The sequence below is a fragment of the Mandrillus leucophaeus genome, unplaced genomic scaffold (genome assembly GCF_000951045.1).
Source record: "Mandrillus leucophaeus isolate KB7577 unplaced genomic scaffold, Mleu.le_1.0 Scaffold88, whole genome shotgun sequence".
Taxonomy (NCBI): Eukaryota; Metazoa; Chordata; class Mammalia; order Primates; family Cercopithecidae; genus Mandrillus; species Mandrillus leucophaeus.
Window position 1 is genome coordinate 6,024,729 of NW_012109585.1, and position 22,097 is coordinate 6,046,825.

General features: G+C 45.1%; 2 protein-coding genes across 5 annotated transcripts in view; both read right to left on the bottom strand.

Moving 5' to 3' along the window:
* The window catches only part of LOC105531347 (uncharacterized protein C5orf56-like), a 73,624-nt gene extending 72,172 nt beyond the window's left edge, over positions 1 to 1,452 (bottom strand). For all 3 annotated transcript variants that reach the window (XM_011969265.1, XM_011969266.1, XM_011969267.1), the window contains exon 1: positions 1,278 to 1,452. In XM_011969265.1, coding sequence (XP_011824655.1) covers positions 1,278 to 1,403 — 126 coding nt within the window. In that variant the 5' untranslated portion in view covers positions 1,404 to 1,452. The remainder of the gene's footprint in view (positions 1 to 1,277) is intronic.
* Positions 1,453 to 12,787: 11,335 nt separating this feature from the next.
* The window catches only part of LOC105531355 (solute carrier family 22 member 4), a 133,000-nt gene continuing 123,690 nt past the window's right edge, over positions 12,788 to 22,097 (bottom strand). Inside the window, exons 5-10 of one of the 2 annotated variants that reach the window (XM_011969281.1) lie at positions 21,086 to 21,212; positions 19,206 to 19,306; positions 17,417 to 17,631; positions 15,757 to 15,939; positions 14,566 to 14,701; positions 12,788 to 14,192 (exon numbers count right to left, since the gene is read on the bottom strand). In XM_011969281.1, coding sequence (XP_011824671.1) covers positions 14,105 to 14,192; positions 14,566 to 14,701; positions 15,757 to 15,939; positions 17,417 to 17,631; positions 19,206 to 19,306; positions 21,086 to 21,212 — 850 coding nt within the window. In that variant the 3' untranslated portion in view covers positions 12,788 to 14,104. The remainder of the gene's footprint in view (positions 14,193 to 14,565; positions 14,702 to 15,756; positions 15,940 to 17,416; positions 17,632 to 19,205; positions 19,307 to 21,085; positions 21,213 to 22,097) is intronic. The other variant, XM_011969280.1, reaches the window with a different exon arrangement.

Here is a 22,097-nt window from a genome sequence, read left to right on the forward strand (position 1 = left end):
GCCTCCTGAAGTGCTAGGATTACAGGCGTGAGCCACCGTGCCCAGCAACAGCAACATTTTCTAAAAGCAATCAGTACTCAACACTGTCCTGGGGTAGAGCAGCGGGGGACTCCATGTTTTAAAACTTAGGACCTTAGACCATCTTTGTCAAATTCAGATGGTTTTATCAAAGTTAAGATCATTCAAGTTTTGTTTCAGTAATGGATCTTATGATCAGATCTGTGTGATTAGGTTGAATTCATTATTATTGAAACAAAAATTGACTTAAAGGGGATTCTTGGTATTGGCCTGCAAAAGCTGACGTTACTTAAATGTAAGTTAAGTGCCTGATGATTTAGTCACTTTACTCTCAGCTCTTAGCTCTTTCACTCGTCTGTCCTTGTTCTGCACAACCTGCCTTATGGGTAACTTGAATACATATTTTCTCTCGTCAGGGGATGGGGAACGCCTTAAGGGCAGGGGCTGTTTCCACAGCGCTGGCGGGGGGAACCCCTTCCTGCATACCAAGAATGAGTTGTCTATACTTGACGAAGGACAAAGACAAGGTGGCACGCATCTTTCATGTTTCTGCTGGCAGATGCAGTGGACTGGAAATTTCCCGGTCTGGGAAGGACTCCTTCTGTGAGTGCACCTATCCCTGACCATCTATGTTAGCCCTGGGATGGGGGCCCCAGCAGAGTGAGGCCCTGACTTCACATGGACAGGGCTGGGGCAATGGGGCCCCATCGTGGCCTAGTTGCTCTCCATGCCTGTGATCAAGGGAGATGAGCTGCCAGCTTGCTCGGTCAGGGAACACTTGGAAGGCACCCCAAGCGCCCCCAGGTGCACCAGATCTAGGAAACTTACGCAAACTACACGAGGGATGGGGTAGGGCCCAGTGGGAAAAATGAGTCTGACAGGTCAGAGGGAGTAGATTATGAGCTCAGGTTAGGCATTCTGCTCGGTATTTTACGTACACCCTCCCACTTTTGATTTTTACCAACACCCAGGGAGGTCGGTGCTCTACAAAAAGGAAAGGTGTGCTCAGGTGGCCCGACTTGCCACGGTCCCAGCTCGACCCCGGGCTGCTAGCCCCTTGGCACGCTTGTCTGAGGCCTCCCAGGTCTTCCAGCCCGCCCTGGAGGCTCAAAGCCACGAAACCCAGGGGTGCCGCGTCTCAGGCCCTCCCCGCCCCCACGGCAGAACCCCAGACCCTGCCCTGGTCAACCGCCTGGCGTCGGGCCCGCCGGCTCCGCAAGGAGGAGCCCGCGAGGCGGAGGCGAAGGGGCTGCGCTTACCTCGCCCTGCGCGGGCGCCCCAGGGCCCGCGCTCCAGGCTGGCCGCCGCCGCATTCTGCGCCCCTCGCCCGGAACGGCAGCTGCGCCAGTCCTGGACACAACCACTTTCATTTTCCTCAACGACATCGGCAGGAAAGCGAAAGCGAAAACCTCCGGGAGGCGGGACCGGGGCCGAGCGCGGGCCGGCAGCCAGAGGCGGGGGTCCCGGGCTCGGGTCTGCGCGTGGCCTGCCCGGTGGCGTTCGGGGTGGAGCTCGGTCCCGCCGAGTGCCCAAGAGCGAGTCCGCCGCGCACACCTGCCTCGGCGGGACCCGGGCCCGGGCTGGACGGGAGGCTGGGCAGGCCCGCGGTAAGCGGAAAGGCGCCCGCGGCGCTCTCGCCGGACCGGGACAGGTTCCTCCATCTGCCCTTCATTCAGCGTTTACTTGGGCCTGTGGCTGGCAGCCGGCCCGGGAACTGACCGCTGGCGGCGCTTTGGGCTCTGGCCTGAGGAGGCGGGTGCCAGCCTGAGCAGCTGGGACCAAGCCTCAGAGGAGTCCCCGTTGGAGGGGACTTGACCACGAGGTACCAGGCATCTTATCTGGGGTCAGCGGAGAACCCAAAAGTCAATGATCTCGGTGAAATGGGGGTCCCTCCATCCGATAAGAGAAACTGGAACAGCAAGCCTATGGTTTGTCTAAGCAGTGCCCATCAATATCTAAACATTTAGAGATTCCAGGGTTCAGTGTCTGGCCATCTCTTATTGTTAGTGATTTGGGACAAAACATTCAAGTAGTTAGACTTAGTTACTTCCCCTGTGGGATGGGAATAATAATCATACCTACCGCCAGAATTTTAGGAATGAACAATAGAAGGAAAAAATACTTAAAATTTTCTGTCAGCCTCTAGGTAGGTTCCTTGAGGGCAGCAACCAAGTCATTATTTACCTGGATGCTTGATAGACATTCTCCAGTGGCCAGTGCGTCAACTTGGAGCTATCTCCATGATAACAGGTTAGTTGTCAAAGTTTGGACAATATTTTCTGGAGTTTAAAGACTGAGGAAGCCCTGAATTTTTTTTGGAAGGTGTCTCAAACTTAGCCTGACAGCCCCTACAATTATGCCACGGAACCAGGTTTTTGTTAGAGCAGAGCACGGCCACAACACTTGATGGACATTCCTACAGCAGTGTTCAGCGCTGGCCACTGAGGTCTGAAAATACTTTTGCAAGCATTTCTATTCACTTGCTTTTAGAAAACATTGGCAAGACACCATACTCCAAACACAATTTGCCCTGTGTGTACGTTTGTTGCAGAGCAAACATAAAAGTTTTTGCCATAGAGCAAACATAGAGCAGTCTGTTATAACTGGAACAAGAAACCAAAATAAACTATTAAATCTGCCTAGAGTCACTTTGGTTTACCTGTTTGTAATTTGGGCACATTCCCTGCAAGATGGAGGCCCTGGTCTGTGACTGATGTAGGGGCTTGTATGTGTCCTTGCAATAGTTCCCTCAAGAGCAGGTGGGAAAGTGGGGCAGGCCAAATGATGACCTTAGAAAAACAACAGCCTGTTTCTCTGTCCAGAAGATGATACTTTTAGTCTGTAGTATGAAGGAAAAAAGAAAAACGAAACAAAAAAGGCAAATCTTGGAGACTCTTCCTCTTATAGGACAATTCTTGACTCCAAGATAGCAAAGTAGAGTTAAATCTGCTTCTGCATAAAAACTATGTTTGGGAAGATGAAGATCAGGAAAAGATGGAAGAGATATAAGAAGATAAGCCAAATCCTGGTTACATTTTATAGACATCACACATGTGAACAGAGAGCATCAGGAGGTGAAGGCTGGCCTGAAGTCTTTCATCTTGGCGACTTCCCAAGGTTTTGTCCTTGACTTTGTGGGACCAAAAATCTCATCTGACTTCCAGTGTTCCATAGTTGATTAGCACTGTTGCATGAAGTCAGATTACCAATTTATTGACTTCATTCACTATTTGCTAGAGAAGTGCTATGCTAAATGCATTACATGCATTACCTCATTCAATTCTCCCTACTATCATGTGGTATATTATAACCTATTTATTTTTCACTTGGGAGAACAAAAGATGAAGGAAATCCCAAGGTCACATAGTTACTATGTATGTTAGTGGCAGGGTTTGAATCAAGGCCATCTGACCCCAAAATCTGCAGCTTAGCCATTCCTGTTAGAAGCAAGACTGTCAGGAACACAGAACTTGAGGCCGCCTGAAGAGTATATTCTCTTCTTGTAGCCATGCAGTTTGGAGCCCAGTAGTCAGTAGGTGGCTTAGTGAGCCTAAAATCAGAATCAGAAGAGTGAATTGTCTGACTTAAATGGTTAACGATATCAGGCTTGGGCAATGTGGGATGTCGTTTTCCACAACACAGGTCAAAACCTGTAGGGAGGACTGTTCACTCATCCCTGCTGGCCTGGCCTGCTGTTTTCCCTAGATGGGGCCTGGTGGACACCATCTGTTTGTTTCGATGAGGCTCTCTTTATCAGGGTACCCAGGCCACCCCTCCTCAGATGGATACATTTTTAGATAGAGCAAGGCATTACTGAGTAATGTTACCCAGTAAGGTCTTGCAGCCCTTATTTTTCTTTATGGGGACATTTTGTGTCTTTGCTCTGATTGGCTTGATTTATAATTTAACTTCTAAAGGACAGCGTTCTATCCCACCTTTTGGAGACAGCTCTGTTTTCCTTACTACCCTTCCTGATCTAACCCTGGAACAAAAGTTTGTGCAGTAGCAAGTTCTGCAACAAGCACTTTATCCAGGCCTGCACTGATAGTCAATGAAGACACAAAAGAAGCAAAAGTCCAAGTCCAAGGCCAGTCCCAAAAGACTTTACTAGAGAAGCGGGCAATGGAGGGTTGGGGGGCGGGGCACAGCTGACGATCACACAACACAGCTGAAGAATGATATAAATGGAATGAAAGCATGGTGCAAGCAGCATATAACTTAGGAGTCACTGGTTAGGAAAAAAAATACCTGATGTGTGATTCAGATAAAAATGAAAAAAATAACCCTTTTAGATACTTCATTCAACAAATATTCTGTGGCAGCCTCAAAATGCAGCCACCCTGCTAATGCTGGGGATTCAGTGACGAGCAAAAATAAATGTGGTCTCTGCCCTCGGGAAACACTCTTGAGTGAGGTAATAAAACAATCAAATAATTGGTCAAATATAGAATGCCATCCTAAATGCTACAGGATGCATTTGACGCTGTAAGAGAGAATGCCAGAGGCGAAACTCCTCTAATAGGCCACCTGTACTCTGGGGCTTCCTGTCAGCCTGGCCAGCACTTTCTCAGAGTGGTTCTGCAGTCTGAGGCTCTTCCTATCTACTCCTCCCACCTGCCCTCTCCTCTTTCACAGGGGTCAGACCTGCATTATGGTGTAATGTTTACTCTTGCTTCTGCTCCTCTTTATTCTTCATACGCATTTTCCCCAATAAACTCTTCCAGGTTTAATTCCACGTTGGTGTCTGCTCTAGGAGGACCCAAGCTGACACAATGATGCCCTTCCTTGACTTGGAGAACCTTGGAAAAGGCCCAAGTTTTGGAAGGCTCCAATTCTGCACATGTTGGCTCAGGTGTCAGGTGGGCAAGGAAGCTCCATATCTGCTTTCCCACTCAGAAGATAATGCTTGTGCTTTGGTACTAAGCTATCAACCATGTCCTCTGTGGGAGCTAGGGTCTAGTCTTGTTTATAAAATGCTTGTTCCATGGATAATCAGCAATTCTCAGTTTAGATCTCAATATTAGAACTATTTCCCTCTAGAAAAGCGCAACCTACCAACAGCAAAAAACATCCTTTAACTTCCTTGAGGAGGAGTTAAAAGTCAAAAAATCAAAAGGGGATGAGCAATTGTTCCTGAACAGCCAAAGGGAAATAATTTTGCTTTGCGGGGGGCCTTAGTTTTCTGGCAAAAGGAAGTCTTTTTGTTTGTTTGTTTGAGATGGAGTTTCGCTCTTCTTCCCCAGGCTGGAGTGTGATGGTGCGGTCTCAGGTCACTGCAATCTCTGCCTCCCAGGTTCAAGTGATTCTCCTGCCTCAGCCTCCCAAGTAGCTGGGATTACAGGTGTGCACCACCACACCCAGCTAATTTTTGTATTTTTTTTAGTAGAGACGGGGTTTCATCATGTTGGCCAGGCTGGTTGCGAACTCTAGACCTCAGGTGATCCACCCACCTTGGCCTCCCAAAGTGCTGGGATTATGGGCGTGAGTCACTGCACCCAGCCTGGAAGTCGTCTTTTATAAGTGCTCCTTGAGGAAAGAACCTACCCGTTTGGCAGCACAGATGGAAATCTATCATTGTTGGTAGAAAGAAGCTAGCACTCCAAAAGGCACTTTCACTCTGAGCTTAGCCTTCGTGAGCAAGGTGCCCTTGGAGAGCTGGGTGACAAAGGATGACCCTGTCACTGAGGTTCAGTCACCAGCAACCTGTTCTGAGTGAATCATCTGTCTGAAGGCAGAGCTCTTCAGGTCTACCGCTGGTTCTTCCCATGGAAGGAGGCTTGAACACAAATCATGAGTACTACATGAATATTTGAACATGGCGCTCTCTCATAGTCAAGTATAGCATTTCCTTCACCAACTGCACACCCCAGGCAGCCCATATCCATCTCATGTTGGTGTGGAGGCTGACAGTAGGCGAGTTTACATGCTTTGTTCCCAAGCTGTCAGGAAGCCCAGATACTATTAGTCTGCTTGGTCTAAAAAGAGAAAGAAGTAGGTGTGGGCTTCATGAATGATGTTTTCCTGAGGGCTCTCTCTCTCATTCAAGGATGAATGAGTGAAAGTATTTGTTAAATTTTTTTTTTTTTTTAAACTACCAAATGTACAGTGAGTATACTACTTAAGCACCTTAGGGATAAGCCTGTCTTTTCCCCCAAAGGTAGTTACAATTTCCCTCATGGAACCAAGCATAATATGATAAGGACTAATTATTTGTAGGTCAATAATTACATTATAATTTACATGCAAGATCTAATTTAATCTTTATAGAAACCTGATATAGGTAAGGAATTTTACAGTTAAGGAAACAGTCTCAAAAAAGTTAAGTGACTTCCCCAAAGTTATAGAGCTAGTAAGTGAAGACATCTACTTTTGGATCACATGCTTATCTGCTCTGGGTCTGCGCACTTAGGCAAAGACATAGTGCCTCCAAGAAAGAGGATGTCATGGGGTAAACCTTGAACATGAATAGAATTAGGATAGTCAGAGATGAAGGAGGACAACGTATGGATGGAGGCAGGATTGTCAAGGAGAAATAGAAAGCTAAAAGTGTGTCATATCAGGAGTTGAAATGCATTAAAAATATGTGAAGGTTAGATCCTTTTATCGTAATCTAATGACCTTCTTTGTCTAAGTTTCGTGTTAAAGTCTATTTGTCTGATATTAATATAGCCATTCAAACTCTCTTTTGGTTATTTGTATGGAAGATCTTTCACATCTTTTAATTTTCAACCTATTTGTGTCTTTGAATCTAAATTGAAACTCTTGTAGACATCATAATAGTTGTATCATGATTTTAAAATCTATTTGGCAAATCTCTGCCTTTTAATTGAAGAGTTACATTTAATATAATTACTGAAAAGGACTTACTCCTGCCATTTTGCTATTTGTTTTCTATGCTTTTTATCTTTTTTCCTCCTCAATTCCTTCATTACTGCTTTCTTTTGTGTTAAATCCGTATTTTCTAGGATAATTCTAAATCTGTATCTTTTAAAGTATATATTATTTATTTGTTTTCTTAATAATTGCCCTGGAGATTACAATTCATATATTGATTTGTAACAACCTAGTTTAGATTAATTCCATATTATACACTTTGTTCTTATTCAGCTCTATCCCCTTTATATTATATTTCCACAAATTACATCTTTATATATTGTATGCTCATCAACCTAAATTTTAATTATTGCTTTATGCAGTTGTCTTTTAAAAAAAGAAAGGTTAGGAAAAAAATTAATACTGCCCTTTATATTTACTTAGGTAGCTACCTCTCCCCATGTTCATTATTCCTTCATGCAGATTCAAGTATTCAAGTTACTGGCTAGTGTCCTTTCATTTTAGCCTGAAAGATTCCCTTTAGCTTTTTTTTTTTTTTTTTTTTTTTTTTGAGATGGAGTCTCTTTGCTCTGTTGTCCAGACTGGAGTGCAGTGGCTCAATCTCAGCTTACTGCAACCTCTGCCTCCCTAGTTCAAGCAATTCTCGTGCCTCAGACTCCCAAGTAGCTGGGATTACAGACATGTGCCACCAGCCTGGCTAATTTTTGTATTTTTAGTAGAGGCAGAGTTTCACCATGTTGACCAACCTGGTCTCGAACTCCTAACCTCAGGTGATCTACTTGCCTTGGCCTCCCAAAGTGCTGGGATTATAGGCATGAGCCACTGCGCCTGGCCCTTTAGCATTTTTTAAAAAAAATACTTTAAGTTCTAGGGTACATGTGTACAATGTGCAGGTTTGTTACATTAGGTATACATGTGCCATGTTGGTTTGCTGCACCCATCAACTCGTCATTTACATTAGGTATTTCTCCTAATGCTATCCTTCCCTCAGCCGCCACCCACCGACAGGCCCTGGTGTGTAATGTTCCCCACCCTGTGTCCATGTGTTCTCATTGTTCAATTTCCACCTATGAGTGAGACCATGTGGTGTTTGGTTTTCTGTCCTTGTGATAGTTTGCTGAGAATGATGGTTTCCAGCTTCATCCATGTTCCTGCAAAGGACATGAACTCATCCTTTTTTATGGCTGCATCGTATTCCATGGTATATATGTGCCACATTTTCTTAATCCAGTCTATCATTGATGAGCAACTGGGTTGGTTCCAAGTCTTTGCTATTGTGAATAGTGCCACAATAAACATACGTGTGCATGTGTCTTTATAGTAGCATGATTTATAATCATTTGGGTATATACCCAGTAATAGGATCGCTGGGTCAAATGGTATTTCTGGTTCTAGATCCTTGAGGAATCGCCACACTGTCTTCTACAATGGTTGGACTAATTTGCAGTCCCATCAACAGTGTAAAAGCGTTCCTATTTCTCCACATCCTCTGCAGCATCTGTTGTTTCCTGACTTTTTAATAATCGCCCTTCTAACTGGCATTAGATGGTATCTCATTGTGGTTTTGATTTGCATTTTTCTGATGACCAGTGATGATGAGCATTTTTTCATGTGTCTATTGGCTGCATAAATGTCTTCTTTTGAGAAATGTCTGTTCATGTACTTTGCCCCTGTTTGTTTTTTTCTTGGAAATTTGTTTAAGTTCTTTGTAGATTCTGAATATTAGCCCTTTTTCAGATGGGTAGATTGCAAAAATGTTCTCCCGTTCTGTAGATTGCCTGTTCACTCTGATGGTAGTTTCTTTTGCCGTGTGGAAGCTCTGTAGTTTAATTAAATCCCATTTGTCAATTTTGGCTTTTGTTGCCATTGCTTTTGGTGTTTTATTCATGAAGTCCTTGCCCATGCCTATGTCCTGAATGCCTAGGTTTTCTTCTAGGGTTTTTATGGTTTTAGGTCTAACATTTAAGTCTTCAATTCATCTTGAATTAATTTTTGTATAAGGCATAAGAAAGGGATCCAGTTTCAGATTTCTACATATGGCTAGCCAGTTTTCCCAGCACCGTTTATTAAATAGGGATTCCTTTCCCCATTTCTTGTTTTTGTCAGGTTTGGCAAAGATCAAATGGTTATAGATGTGTGGTGTTATTTCTGAGGCCTCTGTTCTGTTCCATTGATCTATATATCTGTTTTGGTACCCGTATTATGCTGTTTTGGTTACTGTAGTCTTGTGGTATAGCTTGAAGTCAGGCAGCGTGATGCCTCCAGTTTTGTTCTTTTTGCTTAGGATTGTCTTGGCTATGCGGGCTCTTTTTTGGTTCCATATGAACTTTAAAGTAGTTTTTTTCCCAATTCTGTGAAGAAAGTCATTGGTAGCGTGATGGGGATGGCATTGAATCTACACATTACCTTGGGCAGTATGGTCATTTTCACGTTATTGAGTCTTCCTATCCATGAGCATGGAATGTTCTTCCATTTGTTTGTGTCCTCTTTTATTTCATTGAGCAGTGGTTTGTAGTTCTCCTTGAAGAGGTCCTTCACATCCCTTGTAAGTTGGATTCCTAGTATTTTATTCTCTTTGTACCAATTGTGAATGGGAGTTCAATCATGATTTGGCTGTTTGTCTGTTATTGGTGTATAGGAATGCTTGTGATTTTTCCGCATTGATTTTCTATCCTGAGACTTTGCTGAAGTTGTTTATCAACTTAAGGAGATTTTAGGCTGAGATGATAGGGTTTTCTAAATATACAATCATGTCATCTGCAGACAGGGACAACTTGACTTCCTCTTTTCCTAATTGAATACCCTTTATTTCTTTCCCTTGCCTGATTGCCCTGGCCAGAACTTCCAACACTATGTTGAATAGGAGTGGTGAGAGAGGGCATCCTTGTCTTGTGCCGGTTTTCAAAGGGAGTGTTTCCAGTTTTTGCCCATTCAGTATGATATTGGCTGTGGGTCTGTCATAAATAGCTCTTACTATTTTGAGATACATTCCATCAATACCTAGTTTATTGACAGTTTTTAGCATGAAGGGCTTTTGAATTTTGTCAAAGGCCTTTTCTGCATCTATTGAGATAATCATGTGTTTTATGTCATTGGTTCTGTTTATGTGATGGATTACGTTTATCGATTTGTGTATGTTGAACCAGCCTTGCATCCTAGGGATGAAGCCGACTTGATCGTGGTGGATGAGCCTTTTGATGTGCTACTGGATTTGGTTTCCCAGTATTTTACTGAAGATTTTCGCACCGCCTTTCATCAGGAATACCGGTGTAAAATTCTCCTTTTTTGTTGTGTCTCTACCAGGCTTTGGTATCAGGATGATGCTGGCCTCATAAAATGAGTTAGGGAGGATTCCCTCTTTTTCTATTGATTGGAATAGTTTCAGAACAAATGGTACCAGCTCCTCTTTGTACCTCTGGTAGAATTTGGCTGTGAATCTGTCTGGTCCTGGCCTTTTTTTGGTTGGTAGGCTATTAATTATTGCCTCAATTTCAGAGCCGGTTATTGGTGTATTCAGAGATTCAACTTCTTCCTGGTTTAGTCTAGGGAAGGTGTATGTATCCAGGAATTTATCCATTTCTTCTAAATTTTCTAGTTTATTTGCATAGAGGTGTTTAAAGTATTCTCTGATGGTAGTTTGTATTTCTGTGGGATTGGTGGTGATATCCCCTTTATCATTTTTTATTGTGTCTATTTGATTCTTCCCTCTTCTATTATTTACTAGTCTTGCTGGCGGTCTATCAATTTTGTTGATCTTTTCAAAAAACAAGCTCCTGGATTCACTGATTTTTTTGAAGGGTTTTTCTGTCTCTATCTCCTTCAGTTTTGCTATGATCTTAGTTATTTCTTGCTTTCTGCTAGCTTTTGAATGTGTTTGTTCTTGCTTCTGTAGTTCTTTTAATTGTGATGTTAGGGTGTCGATTTTAGATCTTTCCTGCTTTCTCTTGTGGGCATTTAGTGCTATAAATTTCCTTCTATACACTGCTTTAAATGTGTTCCAGAGATTCTGGTACATTGTGTCTTTGTTCTCATTGGTTTCAAAGAACATTTTTATTTCTGCCTTCATTTCTTTATGTACCCAGTAGGCATTCAGGAGCAGGTTGTTCAGTTTCCATGTAGTTGTGCAGTTTTGAGTGAGTTTCTTAATCCTGAGTTCTAGTTTGATTGCACTGTGATCTGAGAGACAGTTTGTTATAATTTCTGTTCTTTTGCGTTTGCTGAGGAGTGCTTTACTTCCAGTTATGTGTTCAATTTTAGAATAAGTGTGATGTGGTGCTGAGCAGAATGTATATTCTGTTGATTTGGGGTGGAGAGTTCTGTAGATGTCTATTAGGTCCGCTTGGTGCAGAGCTGAGTTCCAAGCACCCATCACTTAGACCAGGTATTAAGCAGAATAATTGTCTTTGACAAACAACAGCCTTCTGGAATCCATGAGAATGTTCAGGGAACCCTGACAGAGATAAGAACTAGTTTCCAAGAATAGGAAAAGATGATACGGCAAATCTTCGCCTTTACTTTGATCTGTGGCAGGAAACTGGTTTTTAAGAGAATCTGGTTTGTTCCTCCACCTCCTTTTCTTTGTCCTTCATATTTCTGTGAGTATGCTGGTTTCTAGTTGTTATACACATTAACTGAACACCTCATCACTCACCAACTCTGCCCCTGTGGCTACAGTTTGTGTATACCTCTCTCCTGGAGGGGAGGAGATCCTTGGTCTGATAACACAGTCAGTCTTCCCAAAGTCATGGCTCTAAAGGAAACAAACCACACATGAATCCAACAGGCTTAGACAGAGCACTTGGATTTCTACATGCTTGGCTCAACCCTGGAAGCGACTTGGGCTATTGCCCCACCACATGAAGACCTCTAAGCATTCAGGTAATTATGGTTTTTGCCCTCAGAAGGCCACAAATGACTGGAATCAGTGGCATTGAGAATAAGAGAGAAAATGCAGAAACTATTCACTCGTGCTACACGATAATGGGTAGACAGAACTGCAATTCAGATTCTAGAGCCCCTGGGAAGACAGTTAATCAGTAACCCAGCACAGAACCATGTTTGAGGAGAGTGGAGAAGCCAACAGTGTTCCAGAAGACGTGCTGCCTGCCTTCCCCCGCCAAGTTTGATGCTCCTTGTTTTGTTATGCAACATGCCCTTGAGTTTCTATCCAACACTGGAGCTTTTTACCCAGGTCCGTCCACACCTTCTAGCCCGAAGTGCCCTGTGCAAATTGTATATAGATTTAGACACCTCTCTTGCACCACACTCAACCCCCAATCCTCTCAGCCCACCACTTACTCCAGTCACTGTTGCAGTGACCAGTTCTCATGGGCTCTGGCAACCCCTGCTTCGGCCCTGCAATGTATTCTCTCTTGCTTTCTACCCACAGGACAGAACTTATCTGGGACTCGTGCATGTGCAGCCTGGAAATGTGGGGAGCTGACACGTGTGGGCTGCCTTTGACAAATGGGTGCCAACAAAGAAATGCTTCCCCCTTTTACTCATGGTACAGATGGTATTGAGATGCATTTCATAAGCTTCTTCTACAGTCCTTACTGGATGGAACATCCCTGCCCTTGGTGCTAGTCAACCTGAAAATGCATCCTATTCAGCCTCCCTCCTTCTCTGTTCTCCTCCTTTTGTCCTTTATTCCTGCTCCCTGGAATCCTGTCCCCAAAGCATAAACTGCTTAACTGCACAGAAGCACTTGTCTCAGGCTCTACTTTCAACGGAACCCAAACTACAACATTTGTGCAAGAAGGCTGGCTCAGCCCATAGTCAATTAATAAAATGAAGAATTCTAGTTCACAAGAATCAAATCTTAATCTTAATCCCAACCATTGCTAGAATTAACCCAAGCTGATACAGAGAAAAGGCAGGTGACAGTGTGGCACAGGCTCACTAAATTCTAGAAATAAAGATTCTAGGCAGTTGCTGTTATTTAAAAAATCATTTTACTTATTAAAACTTTCTCATTTCCTAAGGCACTTCAGTAGCTTTCACAAAAACATGTTTGTTCTTTTTTAACCAGGTGAAGCATATGCTTTAGGAGTACCATGGTAACATAATCAGCAAAGAGAAGACAATTACACTGAACACAAAATATCTCCCAATAAAGTTACAGGACTAAAGTGAGCTACTCTGAAAGACCGTGAACACAATTTAAATTTCTTTTTTGTAATATCCTCCCATGATTAAGTATCAAAAAAGGAACACACACAATGACACTGTTTTTGGCACTTAGAGAAGTGCTAGAGGCTAGGGCTGGTAAGGCCGTGCACCAGTGGCAGCTGCAGACAATTGCCAGAGTGATTCTGTGTTTTTTTAAAAAAAAGACACAAACCAGCAGGCTAAGGAACCAGCCTTTCCCAAGTGTATTCTGAAGGGCAAATAACTTAAGGAGAAAAGGATACAACAACAAACAAATAAACAATAAAACCCACGTTACAGCTTTGAGAGAAAAGACAAGGTTGCTCATCTCTCTCACCTGATAAACTTCCTTTAAACCATACATAAGACGCTATAGTAGCAAGGAGGTTTCCACAGCAGTGGAAAACAAGAATAGTAGATTCAATGGTGCATTTATTATGAGCCTGCACAAGCCCAGTGCTTTGATCAGATGTAAACAACGCTACTCAGTCATCATGCTGAGTGGTCTAAGCGCTCACACATCAATGCACTTGCCGGTGATCTGCATCTGCTCATTCTGCTCCATCTTCATTACCTTTCGCTTTCCCTAGCCCTGTGCTCTCTTGCCCTGGGGAAGCAATGATCCAGTTAATGTCCTCTGTAACTGAGTAAAGGTAAGAATCAAACTCCTTGTGCAATTACTTCCTTTTCCTCTAAAGTTCACCATTAGAGGGGAGTGGGAAAAGGGGCAGGGGACTTAGACCTCTAGCCTTATTAGGGGCCTTTTCAAGTAGTCTAAAATTAAAGCGTATGCTTCTCACATTCCTCCAGATCTCACTGGTTCTAGTGAAAAATTAACTTCTTCGGAGATGCTGAGTCCATCATTGTAATAGGACTTAGATGAAGTTGTCTATAGGTAGCCACAGTGTCCCTAGAGGAAGGTGGTGCTCTAGGACCATATGTAGCCTCTGAGTGTGGGCGCCCATCCATGAGCAAGTCAGACACAGATCAAGAGGATAAACAGCAAAGGCCTTTGTCACTGAACGACTCGGAGTCTGCATAAGCTGGCCATTTCTGGCAAGACAGTCTTTCCTTTTCAGTTTCTCCCTTACTGGAAGCTGTGTTAGAAGGCTGTGCTTTTAAGGATTGTGGGCCTTTCTTGACCATCTTTTAACATCCTTGTGTGACTTGGAGTTTTTCTGTGTTTCATTCTATAAAAACAAGCAAAAATATGTCAGTAACACATTTTAAAAAGATGCCTCCTAGTCTCCAAACAAACAAGAACTGAGGATATCTTCCCTGGGAAGAGAATCCTGCAGCAGATTCTGAAAGGTTTCTTCTAGCCTCTGCACTATCCAGCACGGCTACTGCCATAGAGATATACATAGTGACATGTCTACACAGGAAGAGACCAGACAGGATGGGCTATAAGTAAGCACCTTGCCATTTACAACCCTTTAATGGCTAAACTAGTCCATGGTGTCTGTGAGAGGGAGTTTGCGAGTGGCTCTATTGTGAGGGGCGCCTGAGACCTGGCCAGACCCAGACCCAGTGCATCAACACTGAGGGAGGAGGTCTTCTTACCCTTTGACTCTCAGCATCTGGTCAATGGTGTCCGGGAGTGGGGTACCGAAGCTCTCTGGGAGAAACAAGGTGAGGATGGCTGTCAGGATGGTCAGACTTCCCATGAGAATGTAGGGCAGGAAGCGGTCGTAGGCACCTATGGTAAAGCAGACAGAGCCTCAGGTCCAGGGCTGCAGTTAGACTTGGTCTCTCTCTACCCCTTTATGCTCCCAGGACTCTGGAAGGGGATCACCTTCCTTCTTGGTCTCACATCTCCCACAGTCTGAGCAGTCACATTAGAATCTGGCACCTAGACAGGTTTCAGAACCCAGAGCTGGCACAGGCATGCCCAGAGCCCAGCAGTGTTCCACCATGCAGGGGAGGAGTAAAAATGGATGGTTGCAGGAGAAGACTGGGCCATGCTGATTATTTCTATTTCTGGGCCATGCTAATTATTCTTATTTCCCAAGGTTGGGTTTCCAAGGAACCCGAGATACTTGTCCAGGGACGGAAATAACTCTTCCATCTCTGCAGATGTATCCCAGCCCATGTGATCTGCTTTCAGGTTAGGCAGGCTGCTTTGCTTGCTTTGAGATCTACATACCATGTTCACAAAGCACTCTGGGTGCTCTCAGGTGGGTGTCACCCTCCCTAAAGAGGTACTGGCTAGGGATGTGCAGGGAAACTACAGGTGCTATAAAGACATAATTCTGAGAAGAGAAAACTGGAGACCTGCTACATAAAATGGCATGGGCTGGATCTTCACACAAGATAAAATCACTCTATAGTGCTCCAGGTTATAATTTTCAGTTCATCAGACCTCTTGTATGGATATCTTTTCCCTCATGTTCCTTTTAAACTCTGATTCCAAGAAATTTCTCCAGCTAAGTACACTGGCTCCCTAAACCACTCTGTAGGTTCTTAGGATAAAGGAATTGTAGTCTCTGATGGAAGGCCTGGAATGGCTAAAACAGAAACAAACCCTCTAATTTTCTCATCAATTTCTAGGTAGTCTATAGGTTGTTATTCATTTGAAAGTGAGGGCCAGTGCACTGGGACAAGAACCCTCCCCGGCCAAAGATCCAGTACTGGATGGAGTCCATGTGCTGTATGAGCTTGTTTTTCTGTTAATCTGTGACCTCCAGCTCACATTCAAGCCGGTTAGTACTTCCATCCCGCTGCTCTAGTGTGCCCTCGGCCCATGGGACTTACCAAGGTAAACGAAGTAGGGAGACAGGATGCTGCCCAGGCGGGATGCTGTGGAGCTGACTCCCACACCCATGTTTCTCACCACCGTGGGATACAGCTCAGCTGTGTACACGTAGACCATGGAAAAGGCAGCCGTGACTCCAAACTTGCCCACCATCACCAGGACTGTAGCCAAATAATACAAGTCTGGAGGAGCAAAGGATAGAGGGTACGAGTAGATACCAACCCATGGCACACAGCTATTGAGAGCAAAACAAACATATTTTCTCCCTGAATTTTTTGGGGAGTCAGTTTCTGTCACTTTCTATTGTGGGGGAAGGGGCTATAGCCAAGACTTCCCTCCAAGTTGATTGCTGAAAGGAGGCTGGGGACTGCAGCTATAAGGACATGCGCTTTCCTCAGCCTGGAGACCACCAGAGTAAGCTCCTCAATAGTCCAATCGACCTGCTTCCCAGTCCAAAAGTCATTAAAGACCTGTCTGTCAGGGATTAGCTGTTACCCCAGGACCTCACACTGCAGGCACTATGGAATTAACTCATGATGTTTAGATGAATGGAGAATTCAGTTCTAACTCATTTCATGCTTTCCTCCCATTCAGACCTCAAAAAACCCATAGGCCATCAGAATCTCAAGTTGATCTTCTAATCTCTCTGTGCTGTGCTGATGGGAGAGCTATATGTGACCTAAAGGTCACTCTGAGCTCAGCTGTGAGCCTCTATGTTGGTTCTGGGCTCCTCCTGCCACATCCCATGGGGAGCTGTTCCTGTGCAGTGTTCCCAGCCTGATGGGCCCAAAAGTGACCATCAGAGGCTCCCAAATCTACAGGTACACTGAAGACTCTATAAATTATTGTAAATGGCTACATCCCACCCATCTATGGGATACCAAGATAGTTTCAGAAATAAACTCCTGCTAAGGGCCTGTGAGGCCCTCTCAGTGGTCTAGCCCCTCCCCTTCTCCCTCTTCCTCAAACATGCCAGGCTCATCCCCTGCTCAGGGTCACTGTCTTTGCCATTTCTTCTTCCTAAAATGTTCTGCTAGACTTTTTCAGGGCTTTCTGTCACTTTATATACATTTCAGATGAACTGCCCCCTGTTCAGGGACACTATCTGTGACTATGTAAACGGACTCGGCATTGTTCTTCATTTGTATTCCTAGAAGGTAACGCAGTCTGAACTGTATTAAGCATTTTATTTAATTGTTTGTTGTCTTCTCAACTAGGATGTATGTTCCATGAGGGCCTGGGGTTCGGCCTGGCTTGCTTTCTTGTGTATCGTTATTACCCAGCACAGTGCCCAGCCCGTGGTAGGCATGCCAGAGCTATTTGTTGAATAAATAAAGAAGACGGGGCCAGGAAAAAAAGTAACGGGATAGCTCTTTCTTCCCCCTTCTTCTGGAGTGGAAAACAGTATGAGCACATTAACTTGGGTAAAGAGTAAAATTAATCAACAGCCCCAATGGCTGCTTTTTCCCACTCCCTCAAAGCCCAGGCCATAAGTGTTTCAGTCTCAGAAGACACTTTCTATTGATTTTTAGGCCAAGAATGTACACATGCAAGGGAGCTGTGATGGGCTTGATTTTATTCTCTTTATTAATTGAGACAGCCTGGTAGAAATAAGACACTCAGAGAAGACCCCAAACCATAGATGCACATGGTCCCTACCTGGGGGTACCAGTTGCACGAAGAGAAGGACACTGCCACCCAGGAAGAGGGCAGTGGCCATGGAATAGCGCCGGGGCAAATATTGCAGCAGCAGCCAGGCCAACACGTATGCTGGGACTTCAACCACCGCTGAAAGGAAGCAGTTCACATAGATGTCCCCATGCAAGTTAGGAGTATCAAGGGAAAGCCCGAAATAGCCCACTGATATGGTCATCCTGAAACAGAGTGCAGAAGAAAGCTGGAAAAGCAGTATCTACATCTCTCCCAACCTGTACAACTTTTACAATGCAATTATTTCAGTAAATTCCAAACCATCTTTAAGCAGAGACTAGTAAACCCTGCACCAGTGCACTCTCAGAGCCTTCCATATAGACAGTGTCCCAGCAAAAAAGCTTGTATAATTCAGATAGATTTACTTCATTGAAAAGAAAAATTCCAACCTGCCTTTCAGCTTTAAAAATCCTAAGCTGAACCTCCTCAAATCCAGCAACTGCAGAAGGAGCTAGAGAATGAGTCAGGAGGCAGACATCAAGTGAGATGTGATAGGATTGTGGGGATAAGATAACAAAAGGAACAACATTAGGTCAAACACTTGGAGAGAGACCCCCACACACTACCTGTGGTGACCAGTCAGGAAGAGGCTGGTCAGAGGCAGCTAACACCAGCCCCATGGTACTTGTGGAGCAGAGAGGTGGCTCCCAATGGAGGGGCCACACTGCCTCTCATCTGTATGCCCCGCAGTCCCCTGACCTGGGCGTCCCCAGTAGGCATTCTCTCTGTTTATGACCCACAGTTTATGGATTAGAGTGCTTTGACTCATCTGCAGGTGGAACACACAGCTGGTACAATAAAAAGAGTATGGGCATGAGTCCCCAGGAAATCCAGAGCAGGGAGGACAGCCTGGGTGAACACAAAAGTAGGTGACTCATCACAGGTTGGCATGTCTGTGGTGCAGGCTACATGCTGCTCCTGTCTTGAGGCCAACTCAGGGAATGGTGAAATGCCTGGAGGGATCCTGGGCCATTCCTTGGAAGCGGATGACTCATAGCACCCCCTCAGTAGGCACAGGGGCTGACTGCCTCAAAGCTGGATGGGACTAGTAATAAGGACTCTGAGATGAAGTCCGCCCTCCTCGCCCATCTTCTCAACGCTCACCCACCAGGCTCCAGAAGTCGCCTAGAATCCCAGGGTTCAGCCGCTGAGCAAAAGCTAGCCAGGTGCACTTGGACATGTTTCCTCTCCCTGGTAATTCACAAATCCCTTTCTGACACACTTTGTGAAATGCCTCGAGTGGGAACCTGGTGAGGACATCTAGGTTATAGCCCTGACTCCAGGACCGTTTACGGACATCCCAGAAGGAGCACGTCCCACTTCCACATTTCCAGAAAGTAACTGGCAGCCTCTGCAGCCTACAGGACATGGTGTCTTCACTCAGATCCTTCTTAAAAGCCCTACCTGACCTCCTCAGCCACTGTCTGTGACTGGGTAGGAGACAGAAACTAAATGACCCAAATTGGGCAAGGATTCATTTAAGATCTGGAGAGATTCCCCACAAAAGAGTCCACATTTCCCAAAACAGCCTCCACAATTGTTTTCATTCTCCTTCTCTGAGGTTCCATCCCATGAAGAATTGTGACATGCCCATTTCTTCAATCTAACATAAGACATATCCTTTTAACTCTCTGATGACACAGGCCTTCAATTTTGGTCTGAAGCGTTTCTGTAAACAACAGGCCCAATGGCCACTTCAAGAAGCTTTGGAAGCCTCAGGCAGGTCTCTTTTACATACCACAGCATTATGGACATGATGGTGACCATCCGGATATTCCAGGTTCGAAGCAGATCCAGAATGTTGTGGGACTGCTGCTTCTTGGAACTTAGGTCTTGTAACTGCAGGAACAACATGATAAGGGTATGGGAAGATGAGGTGGTCAGCAACTCAGAGCACACAATAACATACTTGAATCCCTGGCGTCTTAGCTGTCTGCATCTCAGAGTCGGGGAGTGTTATGTTTCTAAGAACAGTAAGGATACTGACTGTGTTTAAGGCTATGAAAACTTCCCTAGGCCTTGTCAGTAACAAATCAGAGTGAATGAAAATGAGGAAAAGTAGGTGACCAGTCCCTCAAGGGTACGGGAATACAGAGGCCCAGGCTGACTGCTTCCTCACTGCACCCCCACATCTTCCTGTCAGTGGCCACATTCCAAGGAGGCCTCTAAGTATTCCTCCCCAAGCCTGGCTCCCTGCCCTCTGGGTCAGAGAGAGAACCTGGCTGTGTGGTTTATTGGTCTGATATTTTTAAAAAGTAAATGTTTCGAGTCCTTGTACCATGTAGTTACTGGTCTGCTTCCAGGGAAAAAGAATTCAAATAGAAAAACAGGAAAATTGACCTGAGCTTCACCCAGAGTGACTTCCTACGAAATTCAGCACAGCCAAGGCCATTAATAAACCACACGTCTAAACACACTGATGTTGCTTTCTTAAGCAAACCCAGGTTTGGAGCTTGTTTTTCCAGTTAGAAGTTCAACCAAAGGTCAACTTTGGACTGAAAGGATCCCCTGAAATAGCCTCATTTCCTCAAAGATGCCAGTGGGGCTTATGCATTCACCCAGATTGACCCCTCACTTAAAAACCCCCAAAGCCACCTAACTTAAAAGCCCTCTGCCACACTCCTCCCTGACCTTTGCGCACAGGACCCCTTTCTGGTGCATGCTGACAGTGGCTGCTGGGCCACCACTCACTGGGAAGTCTGCAGGGCTGGCAGTGGCCATTGGCTTCCGCTGTCTACAATAACTGTTCCCTCTTTCCCAAGGCCAACCATGCCTGCCTCTCACACTTCAGCATGGCTGCTTGTGGCTGTTCCCACAGCCAACCCCTCTTCTTCCAGTCAGACCACAGACACATTCCAGAACCACACCAGGCAGCATTTACAGCTTCTAACCTCTCCTCATAGTCACGAGACCGAGGAAAACTGCCTGCTACAGAGATGGTAGTAGAGGGAACGGGAAGGAAAAGCAAGAACCAGGAACCAGGCAGAGCCAAGAAATGACTCATGGTGTGTGAGAACAGGGTTGCAGGGAGGGTGGGGTAGGGGGAAGAGGTGGACATCAAAAAGGACCTGACTCCAAGATGATATGCAATAATTAACCATTGGAGGGCAGAAAGAGACTAAACACTTTTTTAAAAAATTATTTTTAATGAATAATTGCTAATACTCAAGAGATGAAATACTTCTAACTCCAAATCTATCTGTGCTTTACATTTTACATTCGGGGTTATCTTTGTAAGATGACAAGCCACTTTAGGTATAAGAAACAATGATTTCCCCAAATGCTGACTTTATGAAAGGCCTATTACTCAAAAAGAGTGTTTATTATTAGAAGTAATGGTTAAAATATATGATTGCCTAGAAAGGAAGGAAGTAAAGAGTGAAAATCTAAAACCCGTGGTGAAAAGAGTGAGGCAGCTGTAACCTATTCCTCAACTTCTGAATGTTAACAGGGCCTGCTTGGGGGTGGGGGGATGGAGGCGTTTGGGGGGCGGGCAGCTGGGGCTTGGGCAGAAAGAGGGCTGGGTTGCTGTGAGCAGGGAGGACTTCAGGGCTGGGTGCTGCTGCCCTCAAATCACAGTCAGTCTGTCCCTCTCACCCGCACCCACGTGGTGCTTACCTCACTTGGGTCAAAGATGGTGGAAGGCACAACAATTCCATTGGCTTTGGCAGCCTTGCGGATGATCACCTCTGCCTCTTCAAATCGTCCCTGAGAGATGAGCCATCGGGGGGACTCAGGGATGAACCTGGCAGTACAAAGTGTGATCTCAGTGAGGCCTCCCTGCCAACAGTAGACCCACAGACCAGGCAGAGCACAGCCATAGGAGGGAATGGGGTTGCAGAACCAGAGCTTGTGGAATGTTTGGTGTTCACAAGCCAGAAGCAAAGAGCTGATCCACACACAGCAATAACCTGGGGTGGATGAGCTTTTGTGTACACCACACTGCACAAAAATGTGAGAGCCTTGCACCCTCTGACAGCATCCCAATGCTGGCTGGCCACCTCCATTTCTGAAGAGCACTGGTGCCACCTGCTGGGCTGAGGAGATGGGTGCAAGATGGGCTCCGGAAGCCGGGCTTCTGTGCATGTCTAGGCCAGCCCAGGCCCTGCTACACTCTCCTCCCTGTCCCTGACACCAACAGAAGCTTCTACCCTAGCCTCTTAGCTTCTCTTCTCTCCTCACCCTACCCCTGATTTAGCCAACAGACTTGTCAGATACTCTACCTAAAATAGCATGTTTGGCCAGGTGCAGTGGTTCACTCCTATAATCCAAGCACTTTAGAGGCGGGTGGATCATTTGAGGCTAGGAGTTTGAGACCAGCCTGGCCAACATGGTGAAACCTGTCTCTACAAAAAAATACAAAAAAATGATCCAGGTGTGGTGGCAGGCACCTGTAGTCCCAGCTACTCGGGAGGCTGAGACATGAGAATCGCTTGAACTGGGGAGGCAGAGGTTGCAGTAAGTGGAAATCACGCCACTGCACTCCAGCCTGGGCAACAGACAGAGACTTTGTCTCGAAAAAAAAGAAAGAAAAGAAAAGAAAAAAGAAAAAAAAATTAGCATGCTTATCAAGGTGCTCTATGGATATTATTTTCCATCTTGCTGGGACCAGGTAGCCGCCCCCACCCTT